We start from the raw sequence: 24,980 nt of genomic DNA, 5'->3' as shown, positions 1-24,980 counted from the left end.
TAAATTTCTAAATGCTCCTTCGAAGCAGACCGAAGGAAATGAATGTAGCAGCCCAAAGCGATTGTTAGATAAAAAGTTATCCCAGCGGACACAACGTTTGTTGGACGTCTTAAGAACATCGCACGAATATTTTATGGTAATTATGTATGCGTTCAAAATGTTGAATGACCATCATACATTTTTTTATATCAATTTAAGAAATATCTGTAAGGAACATTTTTTTAAATAAACTTGATAAGAATAAAACTATTTACGTTGTAAACTAATTTGTACAAAAAAACTTAAAATTGGTATTAACAAGCAAACTGTCAAGAAAATGTTGAGTATATCTACAGCAACATGTGAACAATGTCAGAAGTTCAAAAATGTATTGTTATGAAGTATCCACCTTTTCAGAAACTTTGTCTTCTTGAAATTTTTTATAAAAGTTTAACACGCGGGGCAAATATGCAGGGTAGATAATGAGCTGGATACTTGTCAGATCATGCGCATGACCAAATTCTGATGTCGTCTCTTTTAAATAGCGAGATTTAACAAGAGACCATGGCTTATAATCAAATTAACACCACTTTTTAAGTCCTAATGATTAAGGGGGAACACTCCTCAAAAATTTATTTTCTAAACTATAGCATTACAAAAGTTGTTATATGTTTCAAATAGGAGGACATAAAATGTTAGGAAGATTTATCACAAATAATGGCACCCCGTTGCCATGGCAACCTGGTAACTAGGGAAAAAAGTGAAATTAGTTCCCTCGCCCTGGCAAAGATTGGAGTTGATTAGAATAATATTTTTAGCTGATTTTTTTCAAAACTTATAGAATATTGACAGATCTATGCAATAAGCAGACAGTTTTTTCTAACAACCTTTCTACCAGGTGTTATCCATGTTTGATTGTAGAAATAATTTTTAGCACAAAAATCACATACGTTTTTCAATATTTCTTCTGTTTAAAAAATGTTTTGAAAAAGTTGTCTGTTCATTGTATACATCTTTATTAAAGGAAGCCTTCCTGAAAATTTCATACAAATCGGTCAAGCGGTTTTCAAGATATCTTTGCCGGGAGATTAAAAACCAGCGTTCTGAGAAAAGTGCAAATAAAGATAAAATTGGAAAAAAAAATGTAATAAAAACAATAGTAACTCAAAAAATACCATATATAAAAGTATGTTAACTATAGTTTTTAATCATGAAAACCAGCCTCATACATATTTCCTTCTTTCTGATCAAATTTATCAGATTTTTTATGTTTGCGTCCTCTCAAAATTTTCCTACGCTTCTTGATGGTATCTTTGTTTTTATACTCCGACATCCTGATTCTTCTCCGGTTCAAGTAATTGCAACTAGAAATGGTATGCTGTCCTGGTATCATAAGTAGTTTTTCAAATATTAAAATACTAGACTTTAATCCTATATTAAAGGCTCCAATAGCATCATAGAGTCCAAACTTTAGCTGTATAAGCGAAACATACTTTGACTTAGGTATTCTGGACCATATCATTGCATTAAAGCTTTCGTTCTGATTATGCGTTTTCCCATGAAGTAAACGGTTTAAATAAGAATCTGATGTTAATTCAACATAAATGGGCTTCAATTTAAGAATAATATCAATAGGAAGACCTATTCCTGGTTTATACTCATTTGTACCATTAGCTTTATCTCGATTGTATTTACACCAACTATCTTTACCGACTGGACAATGCGGATAATGATAATTATTTTTCGATGAAGATGCAACATGAAATAAACTTGCTAAGGCTGAGGATCTCATACCTTCAAGGTTGCCACAATTTTGTCTAATAGAAATACCAAAATAATTTTGTAATCTATTAATTGTAGCATTTGTTAAACGGCCTTTACCATTTAAGCCCTTGACTTGTTTTTTTAATTGCCGACAGCGAGATCCAATACGCTTTTGAAAATGTCCAACGCAATCTAATTTAATTACTTCAACATTCTTGTATGTACTTTTAACAGTAGTGTAGCTCTTGCTATCCCCATCACCCAAATATTCTGTGTACCATAATTTAAATTTCTCAAGAGAGCGATTAAATATATTTACAGCACCAACAGTTTCCATTCCACTAGCAGGTCCATCATAGTTTTGTTACAAACATGCGTTTTTAATTCTGCTTGGTTTTGCTGCTTTGAATTGAGGATATTTCGATTTTCATCGCATATTTTACATTTCCTAGATAAGGCTTCGACATCTAAAACCTTCCCATTTTTTATGGACAATGCTGCCGTAACCCCATTGAGGGAACTATATCCCCTTTTTTGCCATGTTCCATCGACAGAAACTCCAATATCAACTACCTCATCAGGAGATTTGCCTTCCCTGAGTTCTTGTACAGCTTCATGCAGTTTCATTAGATACTGTTTGCGCTGCGGTTACTAATTTATGTACAATAACATTGTAGCTTTTATTACTATTCCTCTTGACATATTCATAAGAGTGGCAAACCGATGTAGACCAGTTTGGCCCTGACCCAGTGTTCTCATTGCATATACCACTCTTTTATTAACATCATATCCTTCTACATTTCTTGATGTGTAAAAGTCTAATTTAAATCCACAAATACAACCTATAGATAATTTTGATGCAAATCCTTTGCAAGACTTTTTATTCTCGATTAAAGACAACAGAGGTTGCAAACATTCTGGACATCCAAGTTTATCAAATACGGAGGCAAGAATTTCCATATCAACAAATCTGTAGCCACTGACACATTTTGAGTGTTTACTCGGTACTATTATTGGTTTTACTTTTCTTTTTGATACACTTGCAAATACACTTTCACTATCAACATTATCAACAGAGTCTGTCATATTTACACCATTACTATTAACACTATTTACATCAATATTTACACATTTTTCTTGTTTTCTTAAACCATAAAATGTACATTTACGTTTCTTAAGACGTTTCGTTGAAAATTTAACTCTACCACAACTATATTTCGACTTAAAGCTGTCCATTTTTCTTCACTCGTGTGTAAATTAGCAGCTTAAAAGACGACTTACAATGAACAACACATAAAACACTTTTCTAAATACGTGGTTTTGAATCATGGCTTTAGAGATAGTAGAAAGTATTTATGATGAAACTGCAAAAAAAAACGGCATAAAGAGGGGACTATATGCATTTTATTGATAATTTTCTTGTAACTAGGGGCGTTGCTAGGTGAGAATTGCAAACAGGTAGTCATACAAAAATGTCATTTATTTTACAAATAAAAGTTAATTCTGAATAATTTTTTCACCATTTAATTTTATAATAAATTTACTTTTAGAATAGCTAAAAAAAAAATAAATAAAAAAAAACGTTTTTTTTGAGGAGTGTTCCCCCTTAATTACACACCTGCTAAGTAAGTATTAGTTACACATCTACGATCCATAAAACAATGACAAGCTTTATAGGAATTAAAGCTGAAACTAGCGAGCTGCATTTGAAAATGGGGTTCATGCGTGAATTAAGCGGTTGTAAAAGTTTGCAAACGAGAATCCCATTTGATCTTAAAGATATTTACCTTCACTCATGGACAACTGGAGCTTTTTAAAAAATTGAAAAAGTCTTAATTGTGAAGTCAAAAGCAATCGGATTAGCAAGTCTTGATGAAATCAACTATACTGAAGCAAAGATCTAGTCAAACAGTGAACTTTTTCAACTATCACTTGAAACTTTAACAGCGTGAATCTAAATTGACAACATTTAATAAATGCGGTGGCGTTGCTGGCACAAAAATTTTAACTTTATTTTTACGTAACGAATTATGCAAGCATTCAACTCATCTTTTTAACGAGACATTTTTTTTGATTTAAGCGAAACAAAAGGTGAAGTCATTAATCCCCCACTCTAAGTATAACTCACGAATCATACATATATTTAAGATTAACTTAAATTCATTAAATTTCCTAAACATATATTCCCCCTCACCAAATAATTAAAAAAAAAAAAATTAATCAAAACTTGAATGAATTTAAAAAAATTGTTTAAAATCATTAAAAACGAAAGCTATTATTAAGAACAAAAGAAGCAACTTTGTTTTCTTCTTAATACTATGTTATAGTTATTTTTAATGAATTATAATCATTAATAATGGTATGATGTTATGGTTCAATTTGAAAGTAAAAAAGGAAAAAGAAACAATTTCAAAGCAATAATCATTCATTTACATATAAATATACATAAAAATATACATGATCTATAGAAGGATTTTACATAAAATATTTAAATAGGGTACTATTTAATTTCTAGGTAATATTGTATTAAAAAAAGAAAAAACTTAAATAAATGAATTTATAATAAATTATTGTAATAAATTAGCTACTGATTCTGTGGATTCTGTAGAGAAACTTTACTAAGAAATTTTAAAAATCTTTGTAAACTCAATATTCGTTCAATTACTGATGTAGATTGCAGTAGCAAAAGTTTAGCCGTTTGGTTAACTGGTACCATTGCAAGACCCCACCACACCCATGGAATACCATGCTGGGAAAGTTCAAAATCACTACTGTACTCAGGGTGAGGTCCAATTGTATTTAAAATAACTTGTTGTTCTTCTTGTTTAAGTGAAGAAAAATAATTGAGAAGTTTTTCATAAACACTTCTAGAAATAACAGCCAACATAGCAGAATCAACATCTGCAACATCGTCTTTAAAGTATGTCACTCTACCATAATACATGGAATTAATAAATTGTTTGTTTAGAATAAGAAATCTTTGAGTGGCAACAGCTTCAATCATAAAACGTCCATCTGGAAAAACTTTATAGTTCATGATTTCACAAATAGTACCTAAAAATAAAACAAACAAAGTAAAATAAAACCACAATAAATCTATATCATTTAATTTAACTTGCTATACCAAACAAATAACTTGCTTTATTAAACAACATGCTACTTAATACAAATAACTTACTATATTAAATAATTAACTTGCTATACCAAAAAATTAAAGTACTACATTCATAAATAACCTTGCAAACACAAACAATAAACTTGTTAGATCAATAAAAAAAAACTTAAATTAGTTTCAAAAAATAAGCAGATTAACATAAACAAAAATACAGTTTTCCTACCCACATCTGATATTTCTCCATTGTTGTTGGGTATGCACATTCCAAACTTTTTTGATTTTGATTCTAGACACTCTCTAATCATTAACCGATATTTGGGTTCAAAGATGTGCAAGCGATACGGAACATAAGGAAACGCTATGGCGCATATAAAAAGTGGTACTTCAACATCTTCATCTATGCCAACCCTAAAAAAAAATTCAGATGATATTCTGGTTTGTTTATAATTTTTTTTAAATCATGCTCGCCATCACTAACCTTGAAAATACATTAGTTTAGAAAAACTACTCTTTAAAAACTATATTTATAATTTAGAAATTGTAAAGTTCAGTAAGGATAACTTTTCAGACCCATTAGTAAGCTCAGCTCATATAATCTCTTAAATGTCTTTTTTGGTGTGTTTTATTGTGCATTTTTCAAGGTTTCATGTTTGTTTTAGTGTTTTATGCTTGTAATAGGTTTGAGAAAATAGAGTAGAAAAAAATTGAAAACAAACAAACAAAACAAAAACATCTTTTAGTGCTAATTTGGGTCTGGCCATAGCACCTAAACTAATTCAAACTGAAAAGTATTTTTGACAAGGGTCTTGACATAATCTTGGAAAAAATATATAATTTTAGAGTTTTAAATAATACAATCAGATTATTTAAATTGATGAGGTAAGTGTGCCATACTAATGCAACAAGTGCACTATTTTGATTTTTTGTAAATCAATAAGTTTCAAATCAATTGTAAATAAATCAACCAATAGCTTAGTTTTTAAATATAGATGATAACTTGTTTTTAATATATATTTTTTAAATAAAAAAAAGAAGACATTTTATTTCATTTTAATACCAATAAAATGTAATAGTATATAATTATATTCATTAAGATAACTTGTATAGTTTATAGTTCATTAATAACAGATTTTTATGAATCATTATTAAATAGCATAATAATTATGTTATTTAATATGTAAAGTAGTTATTACTTTACATATTTATAACATACTCTATAGCACATCATACATAACACATTATACATAGCAAATTCTAACACATTATACATAGCACATTATAATTAACACAATGTACATAGCACAATCTAAATAACACATTATACACAGCACATTCTAAATAACACATTATACATAGTATATTGAGGAGGCAATTAAGTTAAAATATTTTACCATCATTTTTTCACAAACTGTATAGTTAAAAATTAGAATCAATTCATAAAAGATTATAAAAAACCAATCAAAAAGATCAGAAAAGACATAATACTAAATCAAAAAAGTTAATAACAAATTGTTTTGAGGTGGTATTTAAAAACAAAATGTACTACATTTAAGTCCAACAAATTTAATGATTTCTAAAATAGATGCATTTAATTTATTTTTATTATATGTGTTAAACAAACACAAATGATAAAAATAGCAAATATTTTTTAAGTTGTTTAAAACTGTTGGCACACTTACCCTGTTAGGTAGCTAACTGATTATTTTATTATTTGATTAAGAATTATAGATAATTAGTGTATTGCTACATCTTACCTCGCCTTCTTAGATAATTACAATGTAATTCTTTTTTTTCTGAAACATATATATACACACAATGAAATATATTCAAAATACATTTGATTTATCTTAACTTTATATTATATTTTAAATTTACCAATAAGAAGACTTTCTTTTCTATAATTTGGATTTGAAAGCCAAATCTAATAAATATGAACAATGAATATTATACTAAAATAAGTATAGAAAAAAAATGAAATTTTTTAACAGTAAACTAGAAAACTAATTATGGCACACTTACTTAACTCTAATAAAAACTTTTTGTCAAATGTTTTGTGTATAAAGCTGTCTTACTAACAGGGATGAGAAGCCAACGTCATAGGTGTTACTGTTTTTTAAGAGTATTTTAGTTATTTTTTCTAAAAAATGACCAAAAAATAAACACTTAAACTTTGTATTTCAATTTGCCTGTGAACAGGTTATATAGTATTTTAAAAATATTTTTTTAACTTCAAAAATGTTGTATGCATTCTTATCACTTGTGCATTAATCTAAATTAAATTAAATTTATAGGATAATAAAAGAACCGGTAGAATTGTTAATTTTTAAATGTTTTTTTGCTGTCTTAAAGCTTTTTTGTTAAAATTATAAATTACCTTTGCAAATACATTTTTTATATATAATATTTAAAATCAGAGCTTTGCCTCAAAAACACAATTTTGATGCTAGATCAGCCGATGTTAGCTTTTTAAAGCTGGCTCCGCACCCCTGATAAATGAGATTCCACAATTAAGATTATAATTTCATAACTATGACCATTTAATTAATAAAATTAATAATTAATCATTTTAGATAAAATAATCAATGCTATAATTATATTTCAAGAACTATTTAAAAACCTTGATAATCGCTCCATGCGCTCCTTCCGCTGGTTCAGTTTTTCTTCATATGATTCTTTAAAAAATTGTTCAAGAATTTGTTCAATTATGAAAGTTTCCGTCATAGAGGAAGACTGATATTCTACCAAAGAAAGTCTGCATATAGGACAACACGGATTATGGTCCATTGTTTGTGTCAAGCAATTTTTACAAAATACATGTCCACAAGGTGTAGTGACAGGTTTTAGAAATATATCATAACAAATTTTACACTCAAAGTCTTCTTCTTTAATGAGATGACATGGAACTCCATTAAAAAATTTCATCTTATTTTTTTGTAGGTTTTTTTTTACTTCATTTTTGCTGAAAGAAAAAACAGATTCAGAATTGGTTTTATTGAACGTCTTTTCATTATCTTTTTGTTGATTGTTATCTTTGTTTAAACTAAATAGTGATTGACAGTTAGAGAATTTAGAATTTCCATAACATTGTAAAATGTTCAGGTTATCTGAATCAGAGGAGGCACATAAAAGATTTTCGATTGCTACGGATACTTTATTGGATAGTTTATCATTCAAAGGATCAACTTCTAAGCATGTTTGAAATGCATCAATGGCATTATCCATTTCTTTAAGATTTGAAAAACAAATACCTTTACGATAGTAGTATTTTCCTAAAGTACTGTTAAGTTTACATGTCATATCTGCATCTAATAAAGCTTTTTCGTGATGTCCTAACTTGGTGCTTATTTTTGATTTAATATATAGTGCTTGATGATCTTTATCTAATTTTGTCAAAGAAATTTTTTCAAGAGCCAATAAATATTCCTTATTTTTATAGAGTTCAATTGCTTGTTTTTTAAGTTTACTACAGTTATAGCTTTTTTTAAACCAAACAGATAAGATATGTTCCAAAAAACAACTAATATTTGAAGATATTGTTAGATTAAAACCACATACAACACATGTCATAAATTTATCAGCACAACTCTTGCAAGTTGTGTGTCCACAAGGTAAAGTTGATGGGTTATACAAAAACCAACCACATTTACATGTAAATAATGTCTTTATATCTAAATCTAATTCATCTTCTTCTTCATTTTTAAGTAGATTATCGCTTTTTAGACTGTCAGCTTGTAAGTCGTGAACTTGTAAAGAGTAACCTTTTGAAACATCCCTTGTAAAATCAAAAACAACTTGTTTCACTTGAAAGTTTGATATTCTATTGTTTTTTGTAAGAACATTTTTGATCTCTTTGCGTAGTGAATTTCTAGCTTTGATAACGTTCTTTACTTTTAAACACTTACTCTTAGAATTTAAAGCACTAAAACTGGAACTGTGTTTTTTTTCACAACTTTTTTGACACATCTCATATCCTAACTCTTTTGGCATATATTTAACCATATTATTCATGACTTAGTAAAACATTACAATTAGCACTTCCTTATACACCTATTTATGGTCTAATAGTCGATTCTACTTCAAGCTTCACATTTCATTTTAATTTTTGAGTTATCTAATCTAAGTAAACGAGTTGGCGTAGGTTATTCAACTTACACGCTTCGTTTAAATAGAAATTTGTGTTGCGTAATTTAAAAATAAAATAAAAATTACTTCGTTAGAAAATTTACTTTATTTGGAGTACGAGCCAAATTGTACTGAGCGTTTGTTTTATAAGTTAAATCAATAATAATTAACAATAGTAATAGTGTTAATACAATACTGTTAATACAAAATATAGTTTTTAGACTACTTTTTTTATATATTACATAAATAGTTACAATTTTTTTTCATCTTATTATCACTTTTGAAAAAATTTTTTAAATTACAAAATTTAAATCAAGTTATTAACCTTGATTGTGAGTAAAAAAAGAAAAAAAAAAGTGGAATGTTTTTTTTTTATATAGCAACTATTTTCAGTCCATACAAGCCAGATATGCGAAAATATGTTCAAGCTCGCACCAAACGTGACCAAATAAAAAATATTCAGGCACGCACTAAACATGAACATTGGGGGAAAATTTCTGGTATTAAAATTATATAGTCAGTGAAAAATTTGGTCGGGAAATTAGAGAATTTTAAATTAAAAAACTATTTTGTTTATTTAAAAGAAAGACTAGGTTGTGTAATATATATTTAAATAAAATAATTTTCTATAATATATAGTTTGTATATTTATATAGATCAAAGGTTTTATCACATGACACCTCACAGGGACACCATTTAATTAGGAAATTCCCGCCGCTTTTTTCCAAATTCATTAAAAAGAAGTGGTTTTTCATTAAAAAGAAATGGTTACGCGATTCAATTATTTTTTAATCCATTAAAACGGTGTAATTTTTAACAGTAGGCAAAAGCATAGCGTAACTTTAGGTTATGCTTACGCTTTATAACGCAAGGTTTTATTACATCAGTAAGAAACGATAAAACGAATATTAAACTCGTTTATTTTTCATCATTCATTTAAATGATGTAATAATTTAAATAATGTCAAATAAAAGGATATGTTGTGAGTAATAGATGCACGCCAGACTTATTATCTAATTCTGACGTGCATCTATTACTCACTATATATCCTTCTATTTGACATCCAAATAGCTTGAATGAAATGCTCCTAACATTGAATACATGTTGAAAATTACTAAATATTTCTTTGAATACAATTAAAAAGATATCGTTAATAGTTAATATTAAAAATTTATGAAAAAAATACCCCAAAACTTGATAACAAAAAATGAAAGTTAAAGTAGAAATTTTGGGATGGCATTCATACGAAATAGGGAGTGCAAGTATTTTACAGTTTCCCATTAATAAACCTGATAACTTTAATGATATTTAATGCAGAAAAAAAGTATGCTAGTATTACGTAATTTAAACTCAATGTTACGTAATTTGTAAAATGAAATACAACTTCATACAAATATTTATTACATTTGAAGTACAAACTTGTAGTTATTGAACATTTTTGTTTGTTCGCAAGTTAAAACGTCATTGCGGATATTACATCAAATAATAATTAACAACAAAAATAACGATAATACGCTGTACAAAATATAAGATTATATTTGTGACTTTTACTTGAAAAAGATTAAATCTAAAAAATTAAAAAAAGTTATTGCTTTGGACTTGAAAAAATTGCCTAAAAATAAGTAAGGCACAAAATTAAGAATTTATAAATCTTGAAGTTTAATCTTGAAAAGAGTTTTAATATACTAAAAAAAAAATCGTCGATAAATTATAATATGGACATTACACATCTTTATGCACGCACGCACGCACACACACACTTTGCACGTTCCTTCTTTTAACATTACCAAAGTTTGCATTTAATCTTAACAAAATTAATTATTTAGTTACTTAATTTAAAGAAATAGTTAAAGATAAAAAAGGTTTTTGCTTGTTTTAAAAAAAATTTTAGGTTGTGTAACATTAAAATAAAGTTATATTTTATTATATATAGTAAAATCGCCAAAGTTTGGTCACTTAAGCTTTGAACATTTATTTATCACGCATTTGTAAAACTTTTTTTTGAAACATACAGTTATTTATATTAATTATTGATACTGTGAAAATAAAAAAATGTAAAATAAAAACTAGTATTCTATATTTATTTTCAAATAAGAACATCTACTTTGACCGACTTTCGATACCATTCCCCAAGGCCAAATGAAACAACGAAGAGCACGTAAAAAAATTTTTTTGGTATAAATAGTTTTATTTTATTACTTTGGCCTTTATTACTTTTGTTACGCCATGGGTTAATTGAAATTTTTTTTTATTTTCAATTAAGTTAAAAAGGTTGTTTAAATTAACAAAAAAAAATACTGCTTTTCTTTAACCCTTTCGTGACGAGTGAACCGTGTGGCGGTTCATAAAATTTGTTTCTAAATGACGAGTGACCCGCATGGCGGTACATAAACAGTTTTGTATATTTCAAATTATCTATAGCAATTGGGGAAAACTTTAAACTTATTTTTGAAATGTGAATAATTTCTTAAGTTAATGCTTCAAACCGTTTGTTAATTGCATTTATAGATCGCTCAAAAATCAATTTTAAAAAATGACAAAAACAGATAAAAAGTATTCTGTCATAAATGAGATCCTTTGATATTTTTTTCGATGATAGTGGTGAAGATTTTTTTTGTTTGATCACCACAATAAATGTCTCATTTATTTAATATCAAAAACGATATGTTTATGTATTTCTTCTTTATTTGTTAAAGGTTACATAGAGAAACTATATATTTTTGTTAATTTGAACATGATATATTTTGATCACGTTACTAAGATAATAAAAACTTTTTTTAGATTTTTAATTTTCTGAAAGCCAATTTTTTGCCAAAAAAAACAAGATCTTATTTGTAAAATTCTGACTAGTAATTTTTATTTTATACTCTTTTAATTGATCATGATCCAAGATCGTTATTTTACGCGCAGTCATATCCCAGTGGGCACAGGACCTAAATAAGACGTCTTTTGAACGTTCAAAAGACGTCCAAAACGTTCAAAAAACGTTCAAAAGACGTCTTTTTTACATCTTGTGCCCACTGGGATAGCTGTTTTTAAGTCAGTCGCGAAAGGGTTAAACAAGCTTTGTAGGTTTAATTTAACAACTCTTGCACATACCGCCAGCCTATGTAAAACAGCAAAGTTCACTCAAACAATTGTATTAGGATTGCAAGGTATCTATAATTGTTGTTAAGCTATAATTTTATTTCAAAAAAAAATGTCACAAGCTTGACAATTTTTAGAATTCAAAGAACCGTCAGACTGCATTGTCGGACTTTCGATTACCTCCACTATTTGTTGCTTCTGTTTTTAATCGTAGGTTTCAGTGTTGTTATGACTTAAATATTTTGACAACAGTCTACTAAATCAACTAATGTATTTTCTAAAGTCAACTAAAATCGACTAATAAAGTCGACTAAAAGTCGATTTAGTCGAAATATGGAAAAAAAATCGAAATATATTACAACAAAAGTAACAATGTAATTTATATTCGCTTTCTACTTTTTAACATCACGTTATTTAAAAAATAATGAACATTACTTAAAAACAAAATGAGCAGTGACGGACCCAGGTTTTTTTGGTGTTTAAGATGGAGCAAACTCCAAACATTTCTATGTTTATTAGGGTTAAGACTTTTTTTCAACGCTATGCTCCTGTACTGTAGTTTGATGAGCTTTATTTACATATCTTTTGAAAAAATTTCACACCGCCATTGAAAAATCGATTTTAACATAAGTACTACTGTGTATTCAAATGTATTTAGAATGTCATAGTCATGTAATACAACAAATTTTCAACTCAGACCGTTGACCTTGCTCTTGCTCTTGCTTGTTGCATAGAAGGAATGGAAGGAGCAATTTGTCTTTATTTTTGCATGACGAATACATTTCCTTCATTACTTTGATTGTGCGCTTTGCGCATTGATTACTTCTAGGGATCTGTAGTATAGATGGGTCTTGCTTCTAGTAATTTTACAAATAGCTTAAAATCTCTTTGCATGGATTCAGTACTTCAGCCAAGTTATTAAAGTCGTTTTTGTTGTACAGTAGTTGGTCTGTAAACAAATGGTCTGCCAAGCCATACAATATAAATTGACATACTCTCTGCAGAACTGTCCTTGTTGAAGGAATTAAAATGAAGGCCAGGATCGCTAATATAGCTCTGGAATTCCACCTCGCGTTGCAGATGTTGGGCAATTTCTAAAACCTGATCAATGGAAAATGTCCCTTTTCATCAAAAAAATACTGAGATGAAATAAAAATTTTATATCATCTCTCCAGTCTGATGTTTCGAGATTTACTTCTATTCCGTTTTCAAACAGTGTTTTCATTTTTTAGTACTCCTTCAACAGTTGAGATACAAATGGATATTCGATGTTTGGCAATTGTATTTTACTTCCAAGTGCTTCATCCATCACCAAACGGAGGATTCTATTAAATATATAGTGTTGACAACTCATAAACTGAGGTTTGTTGATGCGTTTTTCTGTGAACATTTGTTGCAATATTACAACAACACCTTTCTTTTTTCCAGTGTTAACACTGGTGGTATCTGCTGTAACAATCATCTGTATTGAATTCCATAGGTGAAATTCATCGAAGACTTTAGAAATTCTTTGAACAATAGTTTTTCCCCTGCCATCTACCAAGCCCAGGACATCCAATTTGATTTCTCTTCTTTCATTTTTAAGGACGACCACTTGATAATCGATTCCGTTGATGTGCTTGCCATCAAAGTGTAAGGACCAACTTTCCATATGCAACTTTCCAATCATTTCTTTTTTCAGCTTAATTGCCTCCTTAATTGTTGATTTATAAATAGCTGATTGACATGGAGTTGGGATGTCTATGCCTTCACGAGCCAATTGCTTCCATATGTTAGCAGCTTTGTTTGTTGATACTCTTGCATAGTTCACTAAGTTGACTGCAATTTTGCTTTTATGATGTTTTCTACTTGGTGTAGGAGTAGTCTCATCTACTTCTTCTTCATCGTTTTCATATTCACTGTTGTCAGGCTCAGAGTCAGAATCACTAAAACCAGGATAATAAGAGGATGACCTATCAGAAACTTTTTGTCTTTTAGAGGGATGGATCGTTCCTTTACTGGCCGATTGGACTGTAGAGTATCCCACTGTTCCTTTGCTTTCCACTTGGAGATGGTACAATTGCTTGTCCTTGGAAGATAACTATGATCTACCCACTTTAGTAATATCAAGGGGTTCGTATTTTATCAAGGGGTTCGTAGCCTCCCAGCTTGACACATTCATCATAGCATTCCAGTATTTTATCAAGCTTTGCTCCTATAATTTGATCAGATACATGAGAAAAATTCAGTGTCTGAAATTTTTGGAACAATTCCTCCACAATTTGGTGACTTCTTTGAAAATTTACGCTATTCACTCAGTTCTTCCTTTGATTTTTGGTCTAAGGAAATGATAGCGTTTGGTAATTTGCTTTTGGAGAGGCATTCTGGTCTTTTCTTCCAGTGAATATTCTTCCAAAGGGAACATTCTTCTTCTTTTATGAGAATCTTCAAATTTTATCAGATTATTGGTCCAGACATCCTTGTTCTTCTGAATGCTACTATCGCTAGGCTTGTACGTCGCCATGTGTTGCTTCTGTAATAACTATAAAATAAGATAAGAAGCTATAAATACACAGTCTAAATTGTTCTAGAATATTCTTAATTATTCCAGAATACTCTAAATTGTTCCAGAATATTCTAGTGTCGTCTAAAATATTCTGGAATTTTCCAAAATGTTCTAAAGTTTTAAACATTTCTAATCTATACAAGTTCTAAATAATTTTCAGCAAAGCCACACGTATTAGTAGTAGCAGTAACAAGATTAAATAAATGACGATTTGTAATTTTAATTGCGGGTGAATTTTTTTTACAACCTAGAGGAACAAAAGTTCATCAATTTATGACACAGGAAATAATTTTTTTTAAAAAAGTCAAAAAGTCATAACCCTAATGTTTATACTTATTTCAAATAATAAGGCTTTGCATAAAATTGCGATGATTGGCTAGAGAAACGACAAAGCCCTTCCACCACCAACCCCGCCCCAAACGTGAGGGGCAACAAGTTGATAAAATATTTTTCAAACCATTTTCAACTACACTTATATTCATCGATAAATTTTAAGTTTCATAGTATTATCTCTCAGTGTTCAAAAATTATAACAATATAAAATTTGTAATCCCTTCAAAATGACGGGGGTTAAACTTTATGTAGTCATAATTTTTGAACGCTGAGAGATAATACAATGAAACTTAAAATTTATTGATGAATACAGGTTTAGTTAAGAATAGTACAAAAAAGATTTTATCAACTTGTTGCCCCTCACATTGGGGGAAGGGGTAATGAAGGTAAGGTCTTTTTTGTTCCCAGTCTCCAACCATCACATTTTTTTGCAAAGCATCATTATTTGACATCAGTATAAACATTCAAATGTTTGGAGTTTGCTTTATGTCTAGAAGTTAGCTCAAACACCAAAAAATCCTGGATCCGTCACTGAAAACGAGTGCTGCACTGCCGTTCCGAAAACGGGAGAATTTATTCCCAGACCCTAATAATTTAGGAACCACTTTAAATACTTTCTAAATATCAAAAAGTCTATAAATCATATTTACAATGTTGTTGTATAGATGACATATAGATTTTGGAGCTCCAGGATTTAATTTACCCTGAAAGTCTCTAAGCCAGCTTGGAACGGCTCTGTATGTAAGTATTTATAAAAATTACAAGCATATGGGGCATCCATAAAGTACATGGAGGCCAAAATCAGTGCATACATAAAGTATGTACTAATTTTGGCCCCGCCTCTCCTTTTGTACACACCTGTATGCTTTTAACAACCCCCCTCCTCCTTCTGGGCACGTACGCATTATTTATAACAAAATCAACCTCTCGTTTCGAACGCATAATCAAAAAAATACATAACCAAAAGTTTACTTAGTTATAAATATTGCTTCCATGCTATTATTTTTATAAAACTTATAGAGAGTAAACAAAAAACAGTATGCAATAGTTATAATATTGTTATTAAATGAACAAACAAACGTTAAAAATTGAAAAAATATAATTGAATAAAAAGATAATAAGATTTTAAAATTATAACTCGACTATATCGACTTTAAGTCGAATAGTAGGAAATTCATAGTCGACTAAATCATAGTCATAAAGTCGACTAATTCGACTTTTGGCCAACTTTTAGTCAATTAAGTTGAAGTCGATAACAACATTAATAGGTTTGTTAAACAAATCAGCTTTCTTGCCAATCTTTTTTGAGCCTTAATTGAATTAGCTTCTTGTTTTATTTTTTCGTCCAAAACCTTTTGCGTTTGTATTTTGTTCTTCTTATTACATTTAGACTTTGATACGGATACTTTGGGGATTCCAGCATGTATAGAATTTAAAATGGATGTATTTAAATGCTCACACGCAGTTGTGTAGCATGTTAAAAAAAGTCTTCATTTTAGTGTACTCGAAGAAGTTTGTGTGCTTGAAGTTCTATGCTTCTGTATACTTTAAGGATTTCTAAAACTGCGGTGACTGGTATAGGTATAGAGTTGGTAAGGCTTGAAGACCTGGAGGATAAATTGATCCGATAGCTAATTTTTCATTAGTGATTTTTTCCCAACACAACGAAAAATTATCTGTTGCTTTGAAGCTGGAACGCACCTGTCGCTGAAGAAGCCTTTATCAAAAAGCTGTTTGAACAACCCACAGTAGCTAGGTTTTGTCAAATCTTTGAAACCCTTTTGAATGAAATGTTTGTTAATGATTCAGCGTCATTTACTTTTCAGTGTCATGAATACGCCAACATCTAATGGCTGTAGTAAGTGAGATGTATGTACGGTAGCTTAAAATAATAATACCCTCCTTTTTAGCTCAGTGAATTACTTCCAGCATTACATGTGAGGAATGGCCGTCTAGTAAAAAGACTTTGGAACCTTCAAGCTTGCTGCAATATGAAACAAATGTCTTTTCAAACCATCCAGCAAAGACAGGTCCTTCTATCCAGCCAGATTCTTTGCACATCTGATTTAAATGCTTTTTCATATAAATACCCAAATTCATCATAAATATTATTACCTTTTGCTATGGAATAAACATGAACAGGCAAGAATGTCCCAAAAGCATCACAGCAGTCGATTATTGTGACTAAAGCCTTTTTGGTGTTACTGCAAAGTTTTTTAGACCCATTTAAACCTTTTTATCACACAACCTTCGATTTGCCTTGATCACATTGAAGGCCAAACTCATTGCAATAAGGTAAAGTAAGGAATAACTTGTGACTTGTGAAATCCATGCATATTGCACGTATAAAAAACTTGTGCAAACCTTGGTTAAATAATTTAAAAAGATTATAAAACAGGTCATTAAAATGCTATAAGTTTATAAAAAAAGAGTCATTTTGTAAAAATTTCAAACTAATTGAATTTTACTATTTGAAAATTGCGCCATTTTTATTTATTAAAAAACAACTTATTATAAAATATATTTATACGTAAACATATTGTTTTAAAAAATTCCATTGATCAATAGTGCCTGACTGATTTGACATTGCACAGTTTGACGGCATAAGTTCTAAGTGATAGCTTATCATAATGACGTCTGATGAATAAGTAATACCAGGCAATTATAATTTCACCGCCATCAAAACGCATTTCATTTGAATTAACCAAGTTGTTATTAACAACACACAGTATTTCAATTCTAGTCAAACTAAAACCAATATTTCTTATAAATATTAAAATCTTTATTAAAATGTCCTCAATGCTGTTACTTAACTTAGTTAGTTTGCCATTATTTTAGCATGCTTGATGTTAGTTCTGGTTAATCATTTAAAGATTGATCTTTTGAAGTCAAATGTTAAAGCTGTTTTCCTCTCACTTATACCTTCGTCCTTAGCCTTCAAAATACATAGATGACGTAGATATTTTAACTTAACTTGCAAAAGAACTATTTCAATGCGTTGCAATATATATTATTATTTTGTAATAAGTTCATATCAGTGATGTATATTTACGAGTAAATTTTGAAATGATAATTCACCTAACAATTGACAAATCACCTAACAATTGACAATTCACCTAACAATTGACCGGTAAATTTTATTTTAAAACAGGGTTATTTATGAAGAAATACAAATTAAATTTTTGTTAACTTAATTAACTTTTTTTGGTCAAATTTTTCCATTTCCTTGTATTGTCATCGAAAATGATTAAGTGTGCAAAATTTGAGCAAAATTGGTTGAGAAAAAAGCTTTCAAAAATTGATTTCAAATTTTGTGGCACACAAACATATATAGAAAGTAACCTTATATAAAGCATGGAAAAAGTAGTTAATATTAATAAATTTATTGGTTCTTAATAATACTAAAACTTAATTTGATCATTTATTTTAACTAGTGAACGGAAACTTTCGGCTTCGGCCGAAACCGAAACCGAAATTTCTGCTTCAACATTTTTTTTACTTTTCCTGTTTCGGCCGAAATTTCGGTTCAAACCGCAACCGAAATGAACCGAAACTTTTAAAAGATTTTTTTTCAAGTTTTAATATAGAGTGGGATCATGACGGTTTCCTAATTGTAATCGTTTGTTAGTAAATCAATTTTTAATTATAACAATTGTAAAAATTTTAATTGAAATCACGTTACATAAAAGTTTTAAGTTACTTTTCTCAAATCATTCTTAAAATAAATTAACATTTAAGTAAAGCAACTCAAACCAATAGTTTCATCAAAATTTTCTCAGTGCTAAATTTTACATTTGAAAATAATCGATAAAAAACTGGTTTATGGAATCATTTTACCGTGAAAGTTAGTGATTTCAAATACGGAGCTTGCAATTTGAAAATATCTCGTGGATCGCACAATCCAAAACTTCAATCACTTAGCGGACTTTCATCACATTTAATAAGTGGTTTACTCTAAAAAATATCCTAACTGAAAAAGCAACACAACAACCGGAAGTCCTATAAATCTCAAAAATTGATTCAAACTTTAAAGAAGGTTTAAAGTTTCTTGTGCTACCGTGGCGCAGTGGTCAGAGCGCTTGCCATGGAAGCAGGAGATCCAGGCTTGAAACGAGCTTCGGATATATTTTTGCGTCACGGTAATGAAGGAGGCGTGAACTTCCTGGTTAAATGCACTTCCGCGGTGCTCTGTGACAAAACCTATAGGTCTTCTTTGGGCACCTAAATAACAAAACAAAACAAAAAAGGTTTATAGATTTATATTAGGAAATAACACTAAAAGCAAAGTTTGGTTTGGCAAAAGTAGTAAAGAGATTCCTTAGACCTCCACAAACATCTGCCAAAGTTAAAAGGTTGTTTTTAACTCTGCTGGAGAAATTCTTTCAAATGAAAGAAACAGACTTTTGCCAGAAAACATGAAAAAAAATGTATTTCGCAGAGAAAATACTTCAATTGTTACCTTTAATTATTAAAATGTCTTGACATATTATAGTTTTTATCAAACTATGTTACATGGTGATTGCTTAGATATATGTAAAATAGTTTTTTTTTTAAATTTAATTCGGTGATCATAAAAGGTTCAGGGATTTTAAACATTCATTTTCATATTTCGGCCGAAATTTCGGTTTCGGCCAAAATTTCGGTTTCGGTTTTGGCTACGGCTTTACTGAACCGAAATTTCGGTACTTTCGGTTTCGGCTTAAATTTCGGTTTCGGTCGATCACTAATTGATGCTAACTTTAAGAAGCAAAAAATCAATGTGCCAACAAGCTATTGACTTATAGTTTTTTGAAAATGGTTTATACACCTATATACTTTCAATAAATTAAAAGATTTTAATGGGTGGTTTTGCTTAAATGAAGATATCTTTAATTCAAAAAGACTTCTGACAGTAAAAAAACAACTATAAAAACACTATGAAATCTACAAATGAATCTATAATAAAAACATTAGTTTATTCTCTACAGCATTTGTTTATTACTTCCATGTCGTCTATACTAAAAAAATGCTCCATAATTCTTTGCTAAGGAATGTTTAATATCTTATGGATGTTACTCCTGTCTTCAATAAATTCTTATTTTGGGTATGGCCAATAAAAGGTTTTCTCTGATATAACCATGAGTTTGATAATCACATCATCATCATCTAGTATTACTTTTATTTGGCCAACAGAGTGATTTATTTGATTTTCAAAACTCCTTGCTACAAGAACAAACTGCCCAACGTTTACATTATTTAGTTTCTCAATATAGGCCAAAATCTCGTTAACTACATTTTAAATTACATTTGCAACTACATTTGCAAATATGTTTTCTTCTAGTTCTTCTGTAAAGTCCTCAATAGCTTCAACTTGTTCAGGTTTTTTAAGCAAAACTTGCTGGTATTTTTTAGACATTCTGCTAAATAAAGAGAGAATTAGGATATTGAGTAGGAATAAATGATTTGAGACCTTTTTTATCTTTCATTGTCCTCATTTTGAAGAGAAACTTTTTCTGGTGTTGTTTTATGTCCTGTTACTTTTCCAGCTATGAACTCTTCCTATAAGAAATCTTTTTGCTGGGTTGTAAATTTTGTATGCTAACGTATAGGTATAGCCCATCCTGTAACATCAATATTGCGCTCAAATTTAAATTTACTTTCAGTAACGATTGCTTCGGCATCAATTCCTTTGAGAGATTTGGAGTTGAACGAACAAACAAGCAAACCAACATTATGTAATAAAATTGAACCCATTGATGTATGTTTGTTTTGAGTGCTGTGGACATTTCCATTCTGATGGTTTCGAAGGTTAGCTTCAGTATCAAATTACAAAAGACATGACAACTCAGTTAACCAGTGTTAAGACACCTATCTTTTTGTTTCTTTTGATTTTTGCTCTAAAACTTTCTCCGCCATCAAAAGGTTCTATCTCTGTTAAACTAGAAACAAACTCTAATCCTGAAAACTGAACTCTTTTACCTTTACCACAATTAAAGTATTGCCTTAGAGTCATTCCATTATTGTTACATGAAATTAAATGGATTGAACTGTTGTTCGTTATTTTGCATACTGAATTTAACTTGTCAATTTCAACCACTGATACTTTTGAACCTCTAAAAAACAAAATTCCTTTCTTAATATACTGGGCTGACGTACAATTATTACCAGTATTGATATATGCAATAATGTATCTTTTAGCAACAGCACTTTTGCGATCACATTGGTCTTACCTTTTTGTGGCTCATTATAATCATATCTTAAAAGTTGTACACATTTCACTATGAAAATATAAAACAACGTTTCGGTAACTGAGTTAGCTGAATAGCACCCTAAAATAAAAAACAGATAATGATTTATAAAATCTAGTTGTGAATAAAAAACTATATCTTCATATATTACAAGAACTTAAATTAATACCCCCTCCACTTAATATGCAATTGAATTGCAAGGCTTTTATTTTTTAGCAATAATTCAATAATTTTATTCTTACCAGCTTTATCACTTTTTTTGTGAATCTGTTTCACACTTGCAACATCTTGAGTAAACTGGTCAACTACATGGTCAGCCACAGATAGAGTGTCTCTTGCATCTTGATCTCTTTTTTGTATTATTGTGTGATATAACCTTTTCTTTAATTAACCAGCATCATTTTTGTAAAAAAAGCAGTTGATATGCACTGACATACCTTCCTTACCAAAATAGGTTTTCTGTCCTTCTCTGAACTCAACAGGAAGTTTTTTTGAGACCAATCACTTAACCACAAGCCGGTCTCTTTGTTAATTTGGCTCATAGGATAGCTTTTTGGCTTTGTTTTGTTGTCCGTATTGAAGTATACTCATCATCTAAGAATATATAGATTCAATACTTTTGAGAGTATTGTATTTAATTTCTTCTTTCTCTTCATTTTTGGGTAGTTTTTGTATTATACTTTCAATCATTTTAGACATTCTGCGTGTAACGTACAGTCATGACACTTTTCCGGATGGGAGGAGCAAGCAATTGTTTTAAAGTCGTTATCTTTAGAATTACACAAAGCACAGCTGATACAGTTTGAAGCAATGTTTGACTTTTCTATGCAATGCAAACCATACGTAGTCTTTAAATATCACTTTGCATTTTCTAAACGTTTTTCTATATCTATATTTGATACGAGTTTATGGTTTGCCACTTTGTTATTGCTGCTAGAACAGCCTTAGGGAGTACCTACAGAATGAAAATAAATATTAAAAATAAATTAAGTAAATATTTAGAATACTTTATTGATATTTTAAGGACTCATCTTGAAAACAATACATAAGAAGCTATGCGTCAAAGCATACAATATGATCGATTTGCAAACAGCATCAGAAATCATTAAACACATATTTAATGTCAAATACCTGAACTTGGCGTGCTAGAAAAATAAGTTGTATGTAAATAATCTACCTGTTGATGTCCATCGGTTAAAGTAATTTTGCTTGTTCCATAAGCTATATCTTGAATAATTCCTGATGTAAATATATAATTTAGGAAATGTTTTGTAAGGTCCATTTTCATTTTTTGACGAGTTAACTTCTTGTTTTGTTTAAGTTAATTACTTGTACAATCATTCTCTATTCGGTCAAATTTAGAAACGTGCTGTCTGTGAATTCTGCACAGCTAACCAGTTACTGGAAAAGAACCAGGAAAACATTTATTAATATTTTCATACTGGTCTCTTGTTGCTTTTTGGAGATATTTTTGTTTGTCTTTTCCCTTATTTGTTGGAGGAACTTCATGGTATGGATGTAAGCATTGCTTTGGTACATACCATCTGCCATACTTCTGTTTGTGAAAAGTATCAGTAAACCTTGTGTCAACTCATCGCAAAATGGTATTATAAATATTAGAATAATTTGTACACTAATAAAAAAATTAAGGTAATAATTTTTATTGTTAAAAAGTATTAAATATTTTAATTTAAAACATAAATCTACTTTTTTATACCTAAAATAAGTAAGATATTTGAATTCAGGGTTCACAAAGAAACGAATTTCAAGTTTTAAACAACTAACAGAGACCAACCAAAATTAAAAAATTTGATTTATTAATTAGCTACCGATTTTAATAGCTGTTTTTTTTTCTGTCAAAAGTTATTTTAAATTAAAGATATCTTCATTTAGGCAAAAACACCCATTAAAGTCTTTTAATTTATTGAAAGTATATAGGTGTATAAACCATTTTCAAAAAATTATAAGTCAATAGCTTGTTGGCACATTGATCTATTGCTTCTCAAAGTTAGCATAAATTTTACCGTTTTAAAGCAAGTGAGGGTTTGAGATTTAATTTATATATATCATAAACTTTGTTGATGGTAGCATTTAGACATAGTGGCATTGTCTTTTTTTTTTTGATTTTTGTACAAATAAAAAATTACTGTTTTTTTTACTTTTTCAATAATGGTATCTTCTTTGAGACGTTTTATTTTAAAGGTGAAACGAATAACGACATAAATTTCGGGCGACTGGTTGTATATTTTTGTCTACATAAAGTTAGCATTAAAAATATTTTAGTTTGACATGTCCTTTGGATATACCTTCATAATTTTTAAGATGATTTTATAATTTGCATCATAATACTGCAAATTGTTTTTATTGTTTTTATGGTTTAATGAAAACTAAACTGCATCATAAATATTTGACTCACCTTAAATTGCTGCATAATTTCATTTGATAATCCAATGAACTCACGCCATTATTTTTGTAACCACAAATTTTCAGCAACTATGTTATAGTATAAATGACTTAAAAGCAAATATATTCATTAAATTAGAATTATTTGCAGATGATACAAAAATTATATCATCAATTACTAATGTAATTAACAACAATGCTAGAAATTTAGAAATATTGTGGTGCAAAAAGAGTTGCTATCCAATTTTGGGCAATAAACTAGCTCTTTTTTCACCAAAACTGTTACCTGCCTCTAAGAATAGCCTCATTTTAAGTGTTACTTAAATTTTAAATAATTAAAAAGTATAGGATGCCTAATACAGTATATATTTCAATTTAACCAAAATGGAAAAATAGAAAACAAAGAAATAATTCTAAGTACAAATATTATGCAGGTTAAAACTTTCAATCAATAAAATTATAAGAAACAAATAAAAACATATTAGATTTTTTAAACATATTTAATGAAACAAGAATCAAATTATTGAAATAGGCTATATATATATACATATATTATAGGCTATAAATATATATTATGCCGCCACGATGCCGAGGTGCAGGCTTACACTTTCAATCTTGAAGCTAAAAAATTACATAAATATAATTTTTGTTCTAGCCGGAATTCCAGCCAAAATTTTATTAAGGATTCCGGCAAATCCGGCAATTCCGACCGGAAGTCAAAGTTTCCAATCTGGTACACCCCTAAAAACAACGAAACATGAATCTATTATTTATGTAACTGTACTTTTTACTTAATAAAGTAAAAAGTAAAAATTAAAATATTAATTCCATGCTATATTTTGCTATGCAATGCTCTTATATCTGAAGATATTGTTGTCTTAGCATAGAAACAGCAACAAATAGTCATAAAGACTATTCAAAAGTAGATATCTTTGCGTATTAAAATATTTCTCAAGCGCTGAGTAGGCGGTAGCTGGATTTGAACTCGTATTGCAAAACAGTTCAGGTTATAACATTTTGGTTGACGCTCTAACCAACTAAGCCACCCAACAATGTCGGGAAGGTCTATGATATTTAGTCAATTTCTGCAATTAATTGTTGTGTAAAATACCGGAGTAGTACAATACCGGATTAGATTTTGTATGAACGTTTAATTAACGCTTTTTTTAAAAAACTTGACAAACAAGGCCGCTTCGCGGAGTTATAAGTTACGTGCGGCACTACCAAAGACGTGGTGGGGATTGAATTCAGAACTTCTTATTTATGAGGCGAGCGCTCTACCACTTCACCACTACCGCATTAAATATTGAGCCTTGATTTTGTCACAATTGAATTAAGGTGTCAACCCACTATTCAAAGTCTAAAAAAAAAAAAAAATTTTTTTGCTATTTTTTGGAAGTTTAAA

General features: G+C 29.5%; 1 protein-coding gene across 1 annotated transcript; it reads right to left on the bottom strand.

Annotated features, from left to right (window-relative positions):
• Positions 1-4,150: 4,150 nt before the first annotated feature.
• LOC100209610 (LON peptidase N-terminal domain and RING finger protein 3) lies at positions 4,151-9,113 on the bottom strand. Its single transcript, XM_065812431.1, has 3 exons — positions 7,476-9,113; positions 5,082-5,266; positions 4,151-4,797 (listed from the first exon to the last, which is right to left on the bottom strand). The coding sequence occupies exons 1-3, from the start codon at positions 8,864-8,866 to the stop codon at positions 4,328-4,330; spliced, it is 2,046 nt and encodes a 681-aa protein (XP_065668503.1). The 5' UTR covers positions 8,867-9,113; the 3' UTR covers positions 4,151-4,327.
• Between the last annotated feature and the right edge of the window lie 15,867 nt (positions 9,114-24,980).

This window comes from Hydra vulgaris, chromosome 12 (assembly GCF_038396675.1).
Source record: "Hydra vulgaris chromosome 12, alternate assembly HydraT2T_AEP".
NCBI classification, from domain to species: Eukaryota; Metazoa; Cnidaria; class Hydrozoa; order Anthoathecata; family Hydridae; genus Hydra; species Hydra vulgaris.
The sequence above is the reverse complement of the archived record's forward strand: the minus strand, read 5'-3'. Positions and strand labels throughout refer to the sequence as shown.